General features: G+C 37.4%; 1 protein-coding gene across 7 annotated transcripts in view; it reads left to right on the forward strand.

The window, feature by feature from the left end:
* The window catches only part of LOC106884301 (nucleoprotein TPR), a 206,099-nt gene that overhangs the window by 119,104 nt on the left and 67,578 nt on the right, over positions 1 to 19,417 (forward strand). For 4 of the 7 annotated variants that reach the window (XM_089355144.1, XM_089355147.1, XM_089355146.1 and 1 more), the window contains exons 33-39: positions 127 to 347; positions 757 to 904; positions 3,534 to 3,671; positions 7,831 to 8,015; positions 8,451 to 8,513; positions 9,717 to 9,749; positions 10,268 to 10,309. In XM_089355144.1, coding sequence (XP_089211270.1) covers positions 127 to 347; positions 757 to 904; positions 3,534 to 3,671; positions 7,831 to 8,015; positions 8,451 to 8,513; positions 9,717 to 9,749; positions 10,268 to 10,309 — 830 coding nt within the window. The remainder of the gene's footprint in view (positions 1 to 126; positions 348 to 756; positions 905 to 3,533; positions 3,672 to 7,830; positions 8,016 to 8,450; positions 8,514 to 9,716; positions 9,750 to 10,267; positions 10,310 to 19,417) is intronic. The other 3 variants (XM_089355145.1, XM_089355148.1, XM_089355150.1) reach the window with 1 other exon arrangement.

A 19,417-nucleotide genomic window follows, 5' to 3' on the forward strand; every position in this document is an offset into this window, starting at 1 on the left:
TCAGTAAAATCAAACAAAAGTATCATCAGGGCTTTATAATTTTTAAACAAAGTTCATGTTCTACTCTGTTAGTGTTAGTGGAAATGATCATAATAGCTTTTTGGTTTTTTCTCCCCACCATTCAAGGCATCATGGGCTGAACAAGAAAGAATATTGAAGAGTGAAATCAGCCAGATTGAAGGACGTTGCAGTGATCTTGTTCACCAAAATAATATTTTACATGAACAACTTGCACAGTTATCTGTGCAAGTAGCTCATATTCAAAAGTCAGCTGAGGCTTCCAGTATCCTTAATACTTCTCTGGAGGAGAAAGAAAAATCGTCTGAACAACTCCTTGAGGTCATCAGGTTTGTGATAATTGTTCTACTATTTTTGTTTTTATTCTACTCATTTATGCTTTTTCAAAATTCTTCTCTACAATTCTCCTCTTATTCTGTGGTTGGGAAGTGAACTTTTCAAACACATAGTGATTAGTGGTAACTCAATTTATATATTGTCTAATGGTAATGTGAATTTATATAACACAGTGGAAACCTAAATTTGTATGTTATATTCACTGATAAGCAATTTTATACATTATATTTATAGCAATTTATATTTCACAGTTTGTAAGAACTTGATTTTATACAATCACAGTTTAGTGATAATCTTATTTTATATAACTATTGTTAATCCAATTTTATGTATTGCAGTTGGTAGATAATCCTGTTTTATGTAATCAGAGCATAGTAAAGTCTACTTCTATTATTTTCCCAGATTTTTGCGGAAGGAAAAAGAAATTTCTGTTGCTCGTGTCGAAGTTGCTGAGGCTGAAGTGTTGCGTATGAAGCAGCGTCTTGAAAGTCTCCAGAAACAGTATGAAGAGACCTGCAAGAATCTTTCTGAAGAAAGGGAACATTCACAGGTAACAATACAGTCATGTCTTCAGTCCTTCTAACGCAGGCACACGCACACATAAACTTCTTTCCTTTCTCTGTTTCTCTATTCTTTTAGTCACTCTCTTGGAATATTGACATTTTAGTTATCACAACAATGCACATCATCTATTGGCTGTGATGGCAAGGCACAAGTTATTTTTAGAAACTAGTGTTAAAGCTTAAGCTTTTATATTCATTGGAGATTGCTAGCACTGTTATTACATGACAGTTGGAACTTACCTGATCTTTGTAGAGTTTCAATAACTGTTGGATGTTGAAGTATCTTCGGGCTCTGAAGAGAAGGGCCAGCCATGTGGAAGCAGTCTTAACAATATTAAGACTGTGCTTTTACCAGGAGAGGTGGTCTCAGATAGTGACACTCATCAGTTGGAGTGATTGTCGGAGCTCTAGCTAAGTGATAATCATGAATAAAGGGAGTGTGGTTTAATAATATTTTCTTGGTAATCAATCATGTTTGTGTTTTCTTGCTGTTGAAAAATAGACAAGCTTGGCATACCTCCATTGGAGGACGCTTTCAAGGTCCATGTTTCACAACTAGAATTTTTTTAAACCAAGTTGCAATAGTGACTTGGTTATTATATGGAACACTCAAGTAGTTTCTTCATCATCATCATCATTATAGTTTAATGTCTGATCGAATCTGATCTGGCATGGTTTCTACAGCTGGATGCCAGGTGACACTGACATTGACCATGCTTGAATGGTACTTTTTACATGCCACCAGAACAGGCACTAGTCAGATGGTAGTGGCATCAGCCACGACAATGACTTTAATTGACTCAACAGGTCTTCGCAAGTAAGGTTTATTGCCCAATGTTTGAAGGGTACTCTTAAATGGACCAGTTATGCTGCACTGGCATAGGCCATGGTTACAGTCACACTTGGCTTGCTGGGTCTTCTCAAGAACAGCATATCTCGAAAGGTCTCAGTCACTCGTCATCGCCTCAATGAGGTCCAGCCTTCGAAGGTCATGCTTCATCACCTCATCCCAGGTCTTCCTGGGTCTACCTCTTTCACAGGTTCCCTCTACTACTAGGGTGTGACACTTTTTCACAGAGCTGTCCTCATCCATATCCAACACATGACCATACCAGCGCAGTCGTCTCTCTTGCAGCCACACCTGATGCTTCTTATGTTCAAACTTTCTCTCAGAGCGCTCACTCTGTGTAATGTCAGTGTATGCACACTGACATTACACATCCAGCAGAGCATACTAGATTCATTTCTTGCACACTTATGCATGTCCTCAACAGTCACAGACCATTTTTTCACTACCTTTTACTATGAGCGAGAAGCCCTTTGTCACTAGCAGAGGTAGAAGCTCTCTGAACTTTTCCCAGTCTATTCTTATTGTAGCAGCTACACTCTCAGAACATCCACCCCTGCTACTGACTTGGTCACCTAGGTACCAGAAGCTATCAACTAGTAGTTTTTCCACCTGGCATGTGATGGAAATTGTTTTCTGCACATTTTCTGTGTTTCTTGCCTCTGAGCATTTGCCACACACAAACACTATCTTCTCAGTTAGCCTTCCTTTGATATTACTGCACCTACGCCTTTTCTACAGATCGAGCAGGATCATCTATCTCAAAGGATTTGTTTTTTGTCTGCCTTCCCACTTATTAAGACTGGTTTTTGCTAGATTGACTCTAAGGCCCATTGATTCTAGACCTTGTTTCCACACCTGAAACTTTTCTTCTAGTTCTGATAGTGCTTCAGCTATTTGAGCAAGGTCATCAGTGTAGAGAAGCTCCCAGGGGCATCCTGTCTTGAATTCCTCTGTTGTTGCCTGGAGGATTATGATGAATAAGAGAGGGTTGAGGACTGATCCTTGATAGACCCCTACCCCTACCTGTAATTCTTCACTATACTCATTGCCAAGCCTCATCTTACTGACAGCATCCCAGTACATAGCTTGTATAGCTCTCACTAATCATTCATCTATCTCTAGTTTCCCCATTGACCATCAGATGAGGGATCGGGGGACCCTGTCAAAGGCTTTCTCCATGTCAACGAAAGCCAGGTACAGAGGTTTATCTTTGGCTAGGTATTTCTCCTGCAGCTGTCTTACCAGAAATATAGTATCAGTGGTGCTTTTCTCTGGCACAAACCCAAACTGCATCTCATCTAAACTGACTCTCTCCCTAATTAGTTGGGCTACGACCCTCTCCATGACTTTCATTACTTGATATGAATATTTAAAAATGGCAGAGTCCAGTGTGTCCTGTGTGCATAGCCTGCTTGAAAGGAGTTAAAATTATGCAAATTAAATGAAATTAATCAAATTTTGATGAATTCTTATGGTTCTCTAAGAGACTCACAAACCGAAGACAATTAAAAGGATCTGATGTCAATGAATAATGAAGGTGAAACCAGCAGTGTCACAGATCTTGGAGCTAGTGTTCACTGCTTATACAGCATAGCTGCGGACAAGGTATACCACTTATCTTTAGGTCTATGTCTGTAGATAACAATTCTGTCTGCGATATGGATTCTTCTGTCCCCTTACTGTTTTAATGTTTTCCTTTAAACTTTAGGATAAATGTTTTGCGAATTTAAAAGATTTTGTTTGTTTGTGTGTCTTAACATTTATAGGTCAATGTGCACTCAGCCGCACAACATGCCGAGCTAATGCGTAAAGTGGAGAATTTGAATGTGTTTACAGAAAGTAATGCAATGCTGAGACAAGAGAAAGAAAGACTGGAACAGCAGGTGAAAGAATTGACTTTTAAGGTTGGTACTGGTTTTGCTACTGCATCAACTTTTATATTAGTACTGACTATGTACTTGCATGGGTGGATCATCACTGTAATGGAACCTCGCCATAATGGGTTGTCACTCTAATAGGCCATCACTGTAATGGGTCCTCACTGTGTAATGTCAAGACACTGCAAACCACTTGTCATTGGAGTAGAAATTGTTGTTTAGCCTCAGATTACCTGAATAAGCAGGTGTGGAAGCAAGGACTAGACTCGAAGGGCCTTAGAGTCGACCTAGCTAAAACCAAAGTCCTAATAAGTAGGAAGGTAGACAACACACAAACCCCTTCAGGTAGATGGCCCTGCTCGATCTGTAGCAAAGGCGTAGGTAGAAACTTTATAAGATGCACCCAGTGCAAGCTATGGACACATAAGAGGTGCAGCAATATCAAAGGAAGGTTAACTAGGAAGTTAGTTTTTGTATGTAGCAGATGTTCAGGAGCTATAAACACTGTAAATGTACAGAAAACAACTTCTGCCACATTCCAGGGGGAAAAACTAGACGTAGTTGATAGCTTCCGCTATCTGGGTGACCAAGTTAGTAGTGGGGGAGGGTGCACTGAAAGTGTGGCTGCTAGAATAAAAATAGCCTGGGCAAAGTTCAGAGAGCTCTTGCCTCTGCTGGTGACAAGGGGCCTCTCACTCAGAGTAAAAGGCAGACTGTATGACGCATGTGTACGAACAGCCATGCTACATGGCAGTGAAACATGGGCTATGCCTGCTGAGGACATGCGTAGGCTCGCAAAGAATGAAGCCAGTATGCTCCGATGGATGTGTAATGTCAGTGTGCATACTAGACAGAGTATTAGTACCTTGAGAGAAAAGTTGAACTTACGAAGCATCAGTTGTGGTGTGCAAGAGAGACGACTGCGCTGGTATGGTCATGTAGCGAGAATGGATGAGGATAGCTGTGTGAAAAAGTGCCACACCCTAGCAGTTAAGGGAACCTTGGGATGAGGTGGTGAGGCACGACCTTTGAACTTTGGACCTCACCGAGGCGATGACTTCTGACCAAGACCTTTGGAAATATGCTGTGCATGAGAAGACCCGGCAAGCAAAGTGAGACCTAAATCTAAGGCCTCAGCCAGTCCACTTATGCGTACCTTCCTTCATTGGACACCAAACTCCACTTGCGAAAACCTGTTGAGGCAAGTGAAATCGAAATCGAGTTAAATTGGACACTAAACTCCACTTGCGAAGACCTGTTGAGGCAAGTGAAATCGAAATCGAGTTAAATTCGACGACTGGCATCCATGCCAACATCGTCTCCTTCATTGGACGCGAAGACTTATTGGGGCAAGCGAAAGCAAAATTGTGATGGCACCTGTGCCCAGCATTGCCTTTCTGGCACTTGTGCTCGCGGCATGTCTAAGGACTTTCAAGCGAGATCGTTGCCAGTGCTCCTTGACTGGCTCTTGTGCGGGTGGCACATAAAATACACCATTTTGAGCGTGGCCATTGCCAGTACCGCCTGACTGGCCTTCGTAGGATTTTCGAGCGAGATCGTTGCCAGTGCCCCTGGACTGGCTCTTGTGCGGGTGGCACATAAAATACACCATTTTGAGCATGGCCGTTGCCAGTACCGCCTGACTGGCCTTCGTAGGATTTTCGAGCGAGATCGTTGCCAGTGCCCCTGGACTGGCTCTTGTGCTGTTGGCACATAAAATACACCATCTTGAGCGTGGCCGTTGCCAGTACCGCCTGACTGGCCTTCGTGCGGGTGACACGTAAAAGCACCCACTACACACTCTGAGTGGTTGGCGTTAGGAAGGGCATCCAGCTGTAGAAACTCTGCCAAATCGGATTGGAGCCTGGTGTAGCCATCTGGTTTCACCAGTCCTCAGTCAAATCGTCCAACCCATCCTAGCATGGAAAGCGGACGTTAAACGATGATGATTATATATATATGTATGTATATATATTAATAGTTATCGCCAAGCCAACATGGCAGTCCAAAAAATAGGATGAATGCTGCCGTTGATTAGCTCCAAGAAGCCATCGCCTCTAGCTAGCTATGCGACACACGAACCTGTGTCCTTTATAACCTTCGAACAGGGGAGGTCAGCCGCTTCACCTTGCTGGTCTGGCATCTACAGACTAGTTTTGGGGTATTGTCCCTTATCAATGCCGAACCCAGCAGGCGTCGCTACTGACCGTCTGTATGAAGGATTATTTATCTAATTTCAGTGGAATACATCCACTGGTTTTCATAAATAGAGATATTAATATTTCTAAGTCTCTCTAAAGGAGACTACGGCAGCAGTACTGGATATTAATAGTTATCGCCAAGCCAACATAGCAGTCCAAAAAATAGGATGAATGCTGTCGTTGATTAGCTCCAAGAAGCCATCGCCTCTAGCTAGCTATGTGACACACGAACCTGTGGACCTCTACTTCTACCCAGAAGGCCAAGCTTAATATTCCGAAATTGCTCTGCAATCACTTTTATACTTGATGTGTACTACACCATGCAGTTGCCAACACTTTGTTGAGTTGATGGAGTGTGCTAATGTACAGCACTAACATTTAATTGCTATTAGCAAATCATCTGTGCATGTTGTTCAGTAAGAAGTTGCAGATCACTTATTGTTTACGATAGGAGTGTCTACCATATACATATGTCATTATCAATTTTTTAGCATCCACTTTTCTATTCTTGCATGGATTACATATAAGTCATTGAAGCATATTTCATATGGTTTGGTACTCTTCTCACACAGACAGCAGGCGTCTTACAATTTCTGTCTACATAATCCTCTGTATATATGTATGTCTGAGTATCTCTCCTGGTGTTGACATCACATGATACTTATAAATGTGAATGCCACCATCATACTCTGATGTCATTCATTTCCAGTCTTCCTTGAAAATTTGTCTGGCCATAGTGAAACATTACCTTCCTTGGAAACAGGTGAGAGTAGGTAGCAAGAGGAGTATCCAGCCATACAAACTATGCCCCAACAAATTAGGTCTCACCTTTGCAAGTATGAAAAAGTGGATGTTATATCAATGATGGTGGATGTTGTGCTGCAGAGGGTTTCATCTTTAACAAAACAGTGACAATTCTCAATATATTATTTGACCTCATCAGTGAAGCATAATCCAACTGTTACTGCAAGATCCTTGATTAGAGAAAAATATGTAAATTTTATATATATATATATATTCACTTTCTGTCTGTAACCCTTATCTGTTTTTCAAATAAGGGTTAGCTACATTTCTTTGAAGTTGGAAAGCCAGTGTAACCTGTTGACAGAAAATAACATCATTATCACCACTTCTGGTTGAGTGCTTTTTGGTGAAACGAAAACCTAAATGACACCTATGCACATGCACACATCATCCCTCAACACCTGTTTATCAGTATAGTCTCTCCATAAGCCATTCCCCAGCTCTAAATATCTCTCATTTAAACCTTCTACCCACCCATACTCTGATCTCTCATCTCCGTTCCCTTCTAATCACCTTTTACCTTACAAGTCCATCTTCACACCTCCAGTCAATCTCATACTGTCTGTGAGTAGCCAAGTAGCCCCTTTACAACCTGTTCTGGATCCTTTTCACATACTTTAACCTTTCATCTCCCAACATAAAGATGCCTTCCTCCCTACTCTAGCCCCACCCTGTCATGGAAATTTTAGTTTTACAAGATGTATGACAACCTCACTACTGCTGGTGCCATAAAAACGCACCCAGTACATTCTGTAAAGCACCTGGCGTTAGGAAAAGCATCTAGTCATAGAAGTTATACGAAAGCAGACATTGGAGCCTGATGCATCCCATGGAGCCATCATATATGCTGTCAAACTGTTTTGCTTGTACCAGCATGGAATATGGATTTTAATTGGGCGATAACACATGCACATGCACAGTCTTCTTTCAGTTTCTGTCTACCCATATCAAGGTGTGTGGCATGCACAGGTCTCATAGCATAATTAAGATGCAAAATATTTTCTGTACTTTTGTGATTTGAAACAAGTAGTTTTGCTCTTTTGTTGAGTAATTTTCATTTATTTCTGAGTCAGTAATATTTTTACCTCTGCATATTCTAGTGTATAGAGTGCTGTTAGTTTTGATGTGTGCTATGTACATGCATACATATATATATCTCATGATGTATATCTTGAAATCAGGTTAAGAAATTAGAAGAAGATATTGATCCATTGCTGTTAAATTTGCGAGAATTAACTTACCAGAAAGAAAACTTGGCAACTGAGAAAAATAACCTAAGTGGAGAAGTTGAGAGATGGAAAGCTCGAACAAATCGACTTATTGAGCAATGTAACAAGTCTGATCCTGAAGAACACCGCAAGATTGTGTAAGTATTAGTGTAAATATGTAAATATTATATTGAACCAACACAGATTTCTTTGTATTTCGCTCTTTCTGTCCCTCTCTCTCTCTCTGTTTCTCAACTTATTCATTGTCTTCTTTTCACCCACTTTCTTGTTGGCTCTAATCCTTTTTTTTATCACCTAACAATCAAACTAGTGTTAAATCATAAAGTCATGTCTTACTTCAGTATAACTGAGGTGTATTCACAATTTGTTAACTGTTTCTTGTAAATTATAAAGCCTGTCTGTATAAAAAACAAAGAAAAATCACATTTTCTTGAATGAATGAAAAGAAAATAGTATGAGTGTTGTTTTTTGGCAATCAATTGATATGTAGAATAAGACAAGGGATTGGCTGTAACATATGTAAATGAAAATGAAATGTAAATGCAAATAAATCTTTCTGTTTTTGACTTTAGACAAGAGCGTGAAGATTTGAAGAAGCAAATGATGGTTCTTAATGAAGAAAATATGAAGAAGAAGTAAGTGGAAATGATCCATGGGGGAAATTCACATGTAACAAATCTGAGTTACTTTGAAGTATTACAAAGTGCTGGCATTTTAGTTTTCAAAGTTTCCAAGATGCTAAATGTTTGATGGTTTCTTACTAGACAGCAGAGAAGATTTGAGTGAAACATTGGAAGCTAATTATTTCCTGTAGTTCCTATTTACAGTTAGGTAGACTGGATCAAAAAGAATTTTAATATTGCTGCCTTAAACATGGTGCCACAGTAGCACTCTCATTTATTTAATAGGCTGATAAGTAATTCTGCTCTAAACTGGCATTTTTAACAAATACCCCTACTACATGATGGAGTTCACCCTGTTATATGTATTCTGACCAGACTCTCATTTCTATTCAACATGGGCTTACAGCAATGATGAGTACTACCCTACCCATCAAACAAACTCATTACTAAACAAAATCTGATTTGCCCTCATGGAAATATCATCATCATCGTTTAATGTCCAGCTGATCAAAAATAATAGCAAAGAAATAAAAACTTAAAATATAGATGGTTTGACATGAAAAGACTCCAAACTGATATAAATTCAGCTGACATACTTCACTTTAAATAATATCACTTGACTCATTGTAAGAGTGGGTGAATTTTGTTGATTTTGGTGGATGTTTTGTTAGTTGGCCTCAGCTTTCAAATATTTGGTAAATGAGAGGCTATATGACATGTAGATGTGGTATGGCTGAATGGTTAAGAAGTTCACTTTGTAGCCACAAGGTCTTGGGTTTAATCCTGCTCATTGACATGTTAGGCAAATGTCATTTTCTTTGGCTGCAGGTCAACCCATACTTTGTGAGTGAAATTGGGTAAACAGAAACTATGTAGACTCCCATTGGCCAGGTGTAATTCAAAAGGTACACTCCTGCTGATTTTGCTTAAGAACTAGGTTAAGAGTGCATGTATCTGTGCAATCGTCAGCCATTTACACTTTAACTCAGGAGCAGGTGATTAATTTGATCAAACAACTGGATCCTTATTGTCTAACAACAGAGATCTACCACCACCAAATAACATATACTTTAGAAAGTAGCTGAAGCTATTTTCCAGCTAAGTTAGATGAATAGAACTATATTGTTTTGCTGTATCCATTACCTAGTTTAATTTAACAAATTTCACAGTTCTACATGTTTTTTACCTACTGTTTTATCATTTTATTTTTTATAGAGCTGAACTTTCCCGGCTTAATGCAAGTATGATGTAAGTTGTCAGAGCTTGATGAATTTCTTTTGATTATTATATTTAATGAAGTGTTTTGTTGTTGCTTCTGGCAGTTACTGTACAATATAAACCATTAAGAAAAGCTCCATTATTCATCATTCATATTTGTTGGTATTTGCTGCTGCTGCTCTTCATATTATTATTAATAATATCAGTGATTAACATAATAGTGTTCAATCTAAGCTTTTGGTTTCTGGGTGTAGCCATTTCCTTTTAAATCTCTTTCGAAAATACATAAATATTGTTGCAATTAGGGAAATGTCTAATTTCAATGATAGAATATTCCAAAGGAATTTTTCTGAATTTGCCAGACTCGCATAAAATAACTTGTTTTGTTGCATTGGTAGAAAGGTGTTAGATTCATAAACAAGAGTATTTAAATTGTGATGTTCAAGCATTTTTTTCAAATCCTTCAACAATTTAAATGAAATTTGGAATTTAAGAATAATTACCGTAATTTTTTTTTTAAATAGATTTCTAATTTTTCTCTTGTTTAGGCGAGATCTAAATGCTGCTAAAGTAGAAATTGGAAAGAAAGAGTAAGTTTAAGAAATATTTATTTTCTCTATTTAGTTTCCATTCATTATAGAAAAACATTTGAAAATAGATTGGACATATATATATATGGGCGCAGACATGGGTGTGTGGTAAGAAGCTTGCTTCCCTAACCACATGGTTCTGGGTTCAGTCCCACTGCATGGCATCTTGGGCAAGTGTCTTCTACTATAGCTTCTGGCTGACCAAAGCCGTGAGTGGATTTGGTTAGACGGAAACTGTAAGAAGCCTGTCATGCATATATATATAGTTTTAAGGAAAAGAACCAAGGTTCATGAACTCATTGATGAAAATCCAGTCACATATAGAAAAATTAATAAGTAAAAGCACAATAAATAAGTATAATATAATACAAAGTAAATATCATAAGATAAAGATAGTAAAACGATTACATGTTTTTATATCCTATTCTCTATCTTAAAGTAGTATTTTCGCGCGACCTCTGAGTTTAACGTCTAAGTTTTAGTTTGAACTACAGCAGCATATTGATAAGTGTAGTTTTTACTTTGTTAAACGACTTTATATCATTGTTTGAAAAAAATATGTATTTTTATATTATTCAATTGATTTTTAATGATAATTTTAATTGATGCCTTATTTAACACTAAATTATTTAGAAGTAAGAGTATCATTTTAGCCTAAACTAAGACTTCGATTTGATTAGGGTTGAAATATTTTCAATTAATACTGTTTAATATTTCTTTCTATTTTATGCAATAAATAACTAGTCTTTTTATTTTAGTTTCTTTGATTATCCAATATTGTTAATTGTTTCTTTATTATGACTTAAGTTATATAAAGTTTAATCTTTCATTCATAATAATATTTTCATTCATATTTTTATTTCTATTCCTATTCTTTATTCAATATTTTCACTCGACTTCTTTTAAATAAATGTTTTTAGTCTAAAATATTCTAGCTTAAACTATTGCATCGTTTAGATATGTGCTAATTCTATCTTTATTATTTTAACCTTAAACTTCGTTCAAATTGTATTTTAAACAAAAAATTCGTTAAGTTGGTTTTTGCATATAATATACCTGTTAGCTTATCTTATAATGGACGTAGGGTTGATTATGGAATATTTATTATTTTGATATTTTTAATAATATTTTTCTATCTTTATATAATAAGTATTTTGTATACATTCATTTGTTATTTATTGTTGGTTGATATATACATTCTTTTATTATTATTATTATTATTGTTGTATTTTGACCTGAAGATTAGCTATATTTTTGAATAGAATTGATTTTCGATTATTTTAATCGATTTAAATTTTCTTTCTGTTTGAAAATTGGTTATGAAACACGTGTAGTTGTTTTATTATCTTTATCTTATGATATTTACTTTGTATTATATTATACTTATTTATTGTGCTTTTACTTATTAATTTTTCTATATGTGACTGGATTTTCATCGATGAGTTCATGAACCTTGGTTCTTTTCCCTAAAACTTTATATTTATATATATTTAATACTGTGAAACTTAATTTAATTTTAATTTTTAATAAATTGATTTTAATTGAGTTTTTACCTGTAATTTTGGATTTTTATCCCGCCCCTGGACTGGCTCTTGTGCGGGTGGCACATAAAATACACCATTTTGAGCGTGGCTGTTGCCAGTACCGCCTGACTGGCCTTCGTGCGGGTGACACGTAAAAGCACCCACTACACTCTCTGAGTGGTTGGCGTTAGGAAGGGCATCCAGCTGTAGAAACTGCCAAATCAGATTGGAGCTTGGTGTTGCCATCCGGTTTCACCAGTCCTCAGTCAAATCGTCCAACAAATGCTAGCATGGAAAGCGGACGTGAAACGATGATGATGATGATATATATATATATATATATATATATATATAGAGAGAGAGAGAGAGAGAGAGAGAGAGAGAGAGAGAGAGAGATCACGAAAGTGACATAGGGTACAAAGTGGTACCAGCATTGTTAAAGAATAAGTCAAAATGACTCATTAGCTACAGGAGCACTATCTTAATAAGCTGACAAGGGAAACAAAGCTCCCTATGGTCACAGGTATAACCAAATTACATGATTTAGAATTTTGATAGATAGCATCTTAATCAGTGGCTCTTACTGCGCCTAAGATTAAGCTCAACTCAAGAAAATCTGTTGATTTCAAAAACAGTAGAAGTGAGAACTATAAATAATGTGTCTCCCTTGTCAGTTTATTAAGATAGTGCTCTTGTGGCTAATGAGTCATTTTGTCTATTATTTCTAGCAATGCTGGTACCACTTTGTACTCTCTGTCACTTTAGTGATGTCTATAAATTTGCCTTTAGGTTGTTAAATTGCTAATAAGCCACCCACATTATTTATATATATATATATTTATATATATATATATGTGTGTGTGTGTGTGTGTCCCCATCGCCACTTGACAACCAGTGTTGGTGTTTATGTCCCCATAACTTAGCAGTTCCGCTAAAGAGACTGACTGTTTGGAACATGGAAGAATTTCTAGCTTCAGTAATTGGCAGCAAGAACAGCTAATACAGCTGCTACTCAACAAACAGAAAATACATTGACCTCATTTACCTCTGATACAGTTGCAAACTCCATCAGTGAATTCACATATAACCTGGATGAGGGTATTGCCTTTCCTGCATTCTACAGCAAGTATGAAGAGGTTTTTAAAGAAGAGTGCTCAGACTGGCAAGGTGAAAAAAAACCCCAACCATTGTGAAGTTGGCCCCAGCTGAGCATGAAAAATACTGCAAATTATATATTACCAAAGAGACCAGGGGAAGTCTGTTTTAAAGAAACTGTTGATACCCTTTCAAAGATTTCCAGCGAGAACAGCTCTTTATTTAATATGTGTTGCCAATGCATGAATATTTAAAAAAAAAAAAGGACAAAGATTTTATTACATATGCTGGAATTAATAGGGAATGCGAGAAATTAAAAATTAATGAACTAAATACCTGATATGTTTAATTTTCATGCAAGGTTTAACGGCAAAGAAAGACACAGAAATTCACAACCAAATTCTGAATAAATTAGAACAGAATCAGAAGCTAACACTACAAGAAATATCTGAGGTATGTCAGAGAATAAATAAACCTAAAGCATGATATGGAACAAATTGAAAAAAGAAGGTGCTCAATCATACAATTGGGATGATTAAAAGTAAGAAATTGGACAGCAGTTGAAACCATGGGACTATGCACAGCAGCTTAACTTCACATGTCAGATGGAAGCAATTTTTGAGGCAAATGACAACCTCATTTTGTTAATGAGTGATGAAGCTCATTTTCATCTCAAAGGCATGGTGAATCAACAGAACTGTTGTTATTGGGCTCTTGAAAATTTGAGAGAACTGCACGAAAGACCATTGTACAGCCCAAAAGTGACAGTCTGGTGTGCTGTTGGAAAAGCTGCCATCATTGGTCCTTAATTTTTTTGAAGACAATAACAGAAATGCAGTTACTGTGAATTCCAAGCATAACATTGAAATGATAAACAACTTCTTTGTGCCTGAATTACGACAATGTGTTGATGTAAGCACAAAGTCTTAGTGCCAACCACACTACAGAAGTGATTACTAATGAAATTTCACATTGGTCACCCAGGGATGTTGAGAATGAAATTGTTAGTGAGAAGTTATGTCTATTGGCCAAGAATGGACCGTGACATTAAAGAACTAGTGAAAGCATGCAGAGGTTGTTGTGCCCTAGTTGCAAAAGCAGCTACCAACCATATCCAAAAACAAATATTCCATGGTCCTGACTGCATGTTGATTATGCAGGTCCACTTAAGGGTTCATATTACCTTGTTATGGTGGACAGTTTTTCAAAGTGTTTACAGTAAGTTTTTTACAGGAATTGTTCACCAAATATGGTATTAGTGATATCATTGTGTCTGGTAATAGAACTCGCTTTACTTAAGATGAGTTCAGAAAATTTTGTAAAATATTATTTATCAAACATGTAACAACTCCGCTGTATCATCCTAGATCAAATGGACAAGCAGAGCGTTTTGTTAATACGTTTAAGAGAATTTTAAAAAGGCAAAAAATGAAGTAATGGATCACCTAGCACATCAATAATTTCTAAGAGTGTACTAAGTAACATCTAATCCGAATACCCTGTCAGGAATGTCACCTGTGGAATTAATGTTCTCTAGAAAGATCAGATCCATCTTTGATAAGTTGATTACAAGTAAAAATAGAAAAAAGGACAAACATCAAAAATACTTTAAAATTCTCCAAGTTAGGTGACAAAGTTTTTGTTAAATCGTATAGATATGGTAAAGAAAGCTAGGAGGATGGTGTAATTAAACAAATTGGAAAAACGTTATTCCTGGTAAAAGGAAGAAAATGTTGAACATAAAAGGCATATAGACCAACTTCAAAAAGGATGTACGAAAGAAACTGTCACGAGAGATGAAATTCTCATGGAAGTATTGCACAACACATTTGAGGTACCAACACCCAAACAAATTGAAACTACATATTCAAGTAACAGAACAAGGAAAAGAACAGAAATACTAGAATATAACCTTAAGCGTAAGAGATATGAAAACTCCGGACAGAGTTTAATTCTCAAAAAGGAGAGAAGTTATGGAAGGCTAATTCTCAAAAAGGGGAGATGTTGTGGAAGTATCCTGACCATTCCCCACATGACCAAAAGTGGACTGGCCCATTTCAATAAAATAAAGAAACTCTGTGAACTGTCAGCAGTTGACAGCGTTGATCATCCATATTGGATTGCTGTGTTTAGTTTAATGTCGTACCTATGTTTGGCATAGTACGGTGTATGTTCTGTGTGAACTTATTAATTCTGAGAAAGGTTATTCTAGATAATCATATCCAAATATTTATTTGGGTAAAACTATTCCTACATCCTTGTGCACACCCCGTCATCATCATAACATTAGTGATGAGATATTCAAAACCCCCAAAGACATAACAAATACACAGCCTTTGTTTCATTTAATTCTAAAAATAATGAATTTAGTAAAAAAAATTGGTGTTTTGAACATAGATAAAATTAAATTTTGATGGAAGTTTTTAATGTATGTCACTTTAACCAATTAGCATTCACATTGTTTTCAACTAATTAATTATCATCTTGTCTCCTTAAGATTTCAATGATGTGATTGTATACTTTCAAAATTACACTGTAAGGTATGTGTGAGAGGCAAGATATTGCCAGTTTGAACATAAGAGAGGTAGAATATTTGGGCTGGATATAGCTGGATTAAATATTAAATGGTTAAAACAAGAAATTTGTATCCTAGAACTAGGGGTAGTCCTAGGCAAGTTGGTATCAAAAAGAGCTAATAGTCATTGAAATACAACCATTGTTATTTGTAAATAGCCTATTTTTTAATTGAGTAAATTGCATTGGTTTTAGTTATTAGTTTGGCAGCTGGCTTCAGATATGTTTTAAATTAGTTAAAAAAATATTTGTTTATACTGTTATAGAAAGAAAACAGATAATCACCATCATTTCATATCTATTTCATGCTGGCATTGCTTGAACTGTTTCACAGGATCCAGTGGGCCACAGAGCTCTATATAGCTCCAGTGTCAGCTTTGGCATGGTTTCTACAACTGGATGCCCTTTTTAATGCTCACCACTTTACAGTGTGTATTGGGTGCTTTTTTTGTGTCACCAACACAAGTGGGTTTGCCAGGTAACAAGAAAGTACAGTAGAAGGAAAAGAAAAAAACCCTTTAAGTGGGAGGGAAGAATATTAAGAAGGGAAAAGTGAATTTATGCCTGATGTTGAGGGGCTAAAAAGTGTAACAGGACAGCCCACGTGTCTTGCTATAGAAAAGATACATGGTTACTCCACATTATATAGGAGTGGGTAGAAGTAGCTGGAAAGAAGATAGAGATGATGATGATTAGATACCAGAGCATCTCAAGATACAAGATGATGTGAGGGAAGAGTAGCAGATGGTTAGAAATGCGGATAGAGATAAATATAGTGAGGGATGAACAAAGGTGCTGTTTGGGAAATATCAGTATGGAAATGGTGTAAGAAGAGAGAGATAGTAGTTCAGGAAGAAGAATACTAGTGGGATGACATTCAAGATGTAAGATGGTGAAGAGGTTTAAGGGTGGCTGTAGTGAGTGGGTCATGAAGGCAGACGTGAAAGAATGTGGGGAATGAAAGTAGATATGAGGGAGAGATAGCTGAAAGTAAAGACAGGAAGTGGTGATCAGTTGGAAGAGATGATAATGAGAGTAGTGCCATAGAGAAAAGAGTAATGGGTGTTAGAGGATGATATTTGTTGGGGAATACTTGACTAGGTAAAGAGAGAGAGAGAGAGGGGAAGGGCAAGGCCCTGCATGAACAAACCTAACCAAAGTGACTTTAGGACATTTTTTGCTGAGAAGGATGGGTCTCCTCAAGCACAGTTAATCACCAATTATCTCGTCCCTTCCATAAGGTTCAGCATCCAGTGATTAGCTTCCACTACTTTGTCTCAGGTTTTCTGGGTCTCCCTCTTACACAAGTTGCATCCACTTTAAGCAACGTGCACTTTACACATCTGTCCTCATACATATGCGTCATATGACCTATCCAGTATAGTCTTTTCTCTTACACACTACACCTGGTTCCCTTGATGTCTAGTTTTTCTCAATATATCAGCACTTTGTCACATGCACAATGAAACTGCACATCCATCAGACCATAGTAGCTTCATTTCTCTCAGTTTTTGCATGTTCTCTGCATTCAGTGCCCATATATCACTACCATATTGCATTGCTATTCATATACAAGCATTATACAATCTACTTTTTACTCTAAGGGAGAGTAAGACCTTTTGTTGCCAACAGAGGTAAAAGGTCTCTGAACTCTTTTCTTTCCATTCTTATTTGAACAACTATACTTCCAGAACATCCTCTCCACTGCTAATTAGCTCACGCAATTAGCAGAAACTATCTACTACCTCTAGAGTATTCATTCAAGAAAACATATTTCTCAGTATCCTTAGTGTCAGTGGCTCCTGTGCATCTTTTACATATAAACACTACTTTCTCTGTTAACTTTCCTGTTGTTCCACTGCACTTGTACGTCTATAGCTTGCACAGGTGTGGAATTTCTGTCTGTTTTCTTGCTTAGTTAAGTTAACTTTAAGGAGGTTTGATTCCAGGTTTTGCTTTTGTATGGAGTTTCTTTCCTAAGTCAATTACAGATTCTGTTCTGAGAATGAGATCATCAGCATATTGTAGTTCCCAAAGCAGCCAGTGTTAAATTCCTCTGTTATGGAGGACAATGATGAGTAGGAGGAGGCTAAGAACAGAGCTCTGGGGAACTCCCACCTGCACTCTAAATTCATCACTGTACTTATGGTTAACCCTCACCTTACTGACAGCTCCCCTGTATATGGTTTGTATGACTCTCACAAGACTTTTGTCTGCTTTTATCTTCCTCATAGACTCAGATCACAGAGTGACGGACTCTTTTCAAAGGCTTTCTAAGTCAGTGAATACCAAGTACTTACTAAGGTAACATCAGCAGTACTTCTCCCAGTCACAAAATCAAACTGCATATCCTCTACTCAGGATTCTGTTCCTAATTAATTTGGCTATAATTCTCCTTCTTAATTTCATGACCTGGTCCAACAATTTGATACTTCTGTAATTACTTCTGTCCTTTGTAACTGCTGCTACACCAGTCATTGTATGTGATATCTTCTTGCATAGCCTGATTAATTACAAGGGGGTGCTGAAAAGTTCCTGGCTGTAAGGGTATCACAAAAGGCCTGGTTGGAGGCCCAACTTTCTGTGTTCTTTTACAGGGCTTAGAAAAACTGAAGGACCACTGCAGAAAGTGTGTGAATCTGAGAGGGAATATCCTCCTGTATTTTCTGTTCTCCAAAGCCCTCGTATATAAATAACTTAGCTGTGTCCTACTCCATCTCAACAATAATTCCTGATGGACCAAGGGCTTTCCCTGTCTTCATATCCTTAATCTTTCATACGGCTATCGACTCACCTGGTCCTTGTGTTGGAGAGACACACTCTCGTGCATTTTCCTCAATAACCTTTCATTGCAGCACTTCCATACCTCTTTCTTTTCAGAATTGCTTTGTACAATCACCCTATTATCTATCCATACATACTTCTCTCCAACTTCTCAATTCTCTCTCATATACCATCTTGCAATCCAGAACACTTTATTCCTCTGATCTTCACGCTGTAGAATATTTACAGATCTCACCCTTTCTGTTCCTTCCTTTGCTATATAAACCTGTCACCACCACCATGTCACCCTCAATCTGGTTGGAACAAGGCTCAGCCACAGAGTTGATCTGTTGCCCTCAGTAGGTTTTCCCTGCAAACTTCAAGTTCTCTATGTTATACATCTCAGCACCATGGTGTTCCCAAAGCAACACTTCACTGATAAATTGAGTGCTCTCCACACTGAACTCGCACAGCGCTATAGTGACTTTGAAGCACAGAAAAATTATTTCAAGCTGCTTCACAATCCATTTGCTCTCAATGTGGAAACTGCACCTGTACAGATTCAAATGGAGCTGAGAGAACTGCAGTGTAATGGGACATTAAAAGTTAAGTACAACTTTGTGGGGCCCACACAGTTCACTACTACTTCTTGTCAAGAGCTTCAACTAATACTTTTCTAAATTTCAGACTATTTGCTGGGTCTTTGAGTTTCCATATTTTCCTTTTCTAGAATGGTTTGTTTTTCTAAGCCCTTCTAACTCTTACTTTGAAGTCACTAATTAACCTGTGTTGTGTTGTACATTCATTACCTGATAAAGACTTTTCATTCATAAGCATCTATCTTGTGTGCCCTCCAAATTGGTAGGTGGTTGAGTAGCTGCTGGTTTCCTGAAGATGCTGTGGCAGATCATCAGATCATTTGCATTACAGGACACAAGCAGCCTTTTCCCCTCCTCATTTCTATACCCAAAGCCATAACCTCCATGCACCCCATGAAATCTGTTAGAGTGCTGCCTATCACGTCCACTGAAATTACCAGCCACAACAATAAAGTTACTGTCATTTGCCATTGACGTAATTTGCATAAAGAACCTTGAAAAATTGGTCCTTCTGATCATCTGCCAGCCCAAAATATGGAGCATGAGCAGAGATT

This window comes from Octopus bimaculoides, chromosome 7 (assembly GCF_046866305.1).
Source record: "Octopus bimaculoides isolate indiv1 chromosome 7, ASM4686630v1, whole genome shotgun sequence".
NCBI lineage: Eukaryota > Metazoa > Mollusca > Cephalopoda > Octopoda > Octopodidae > Octopus > Octopus bimaculoides.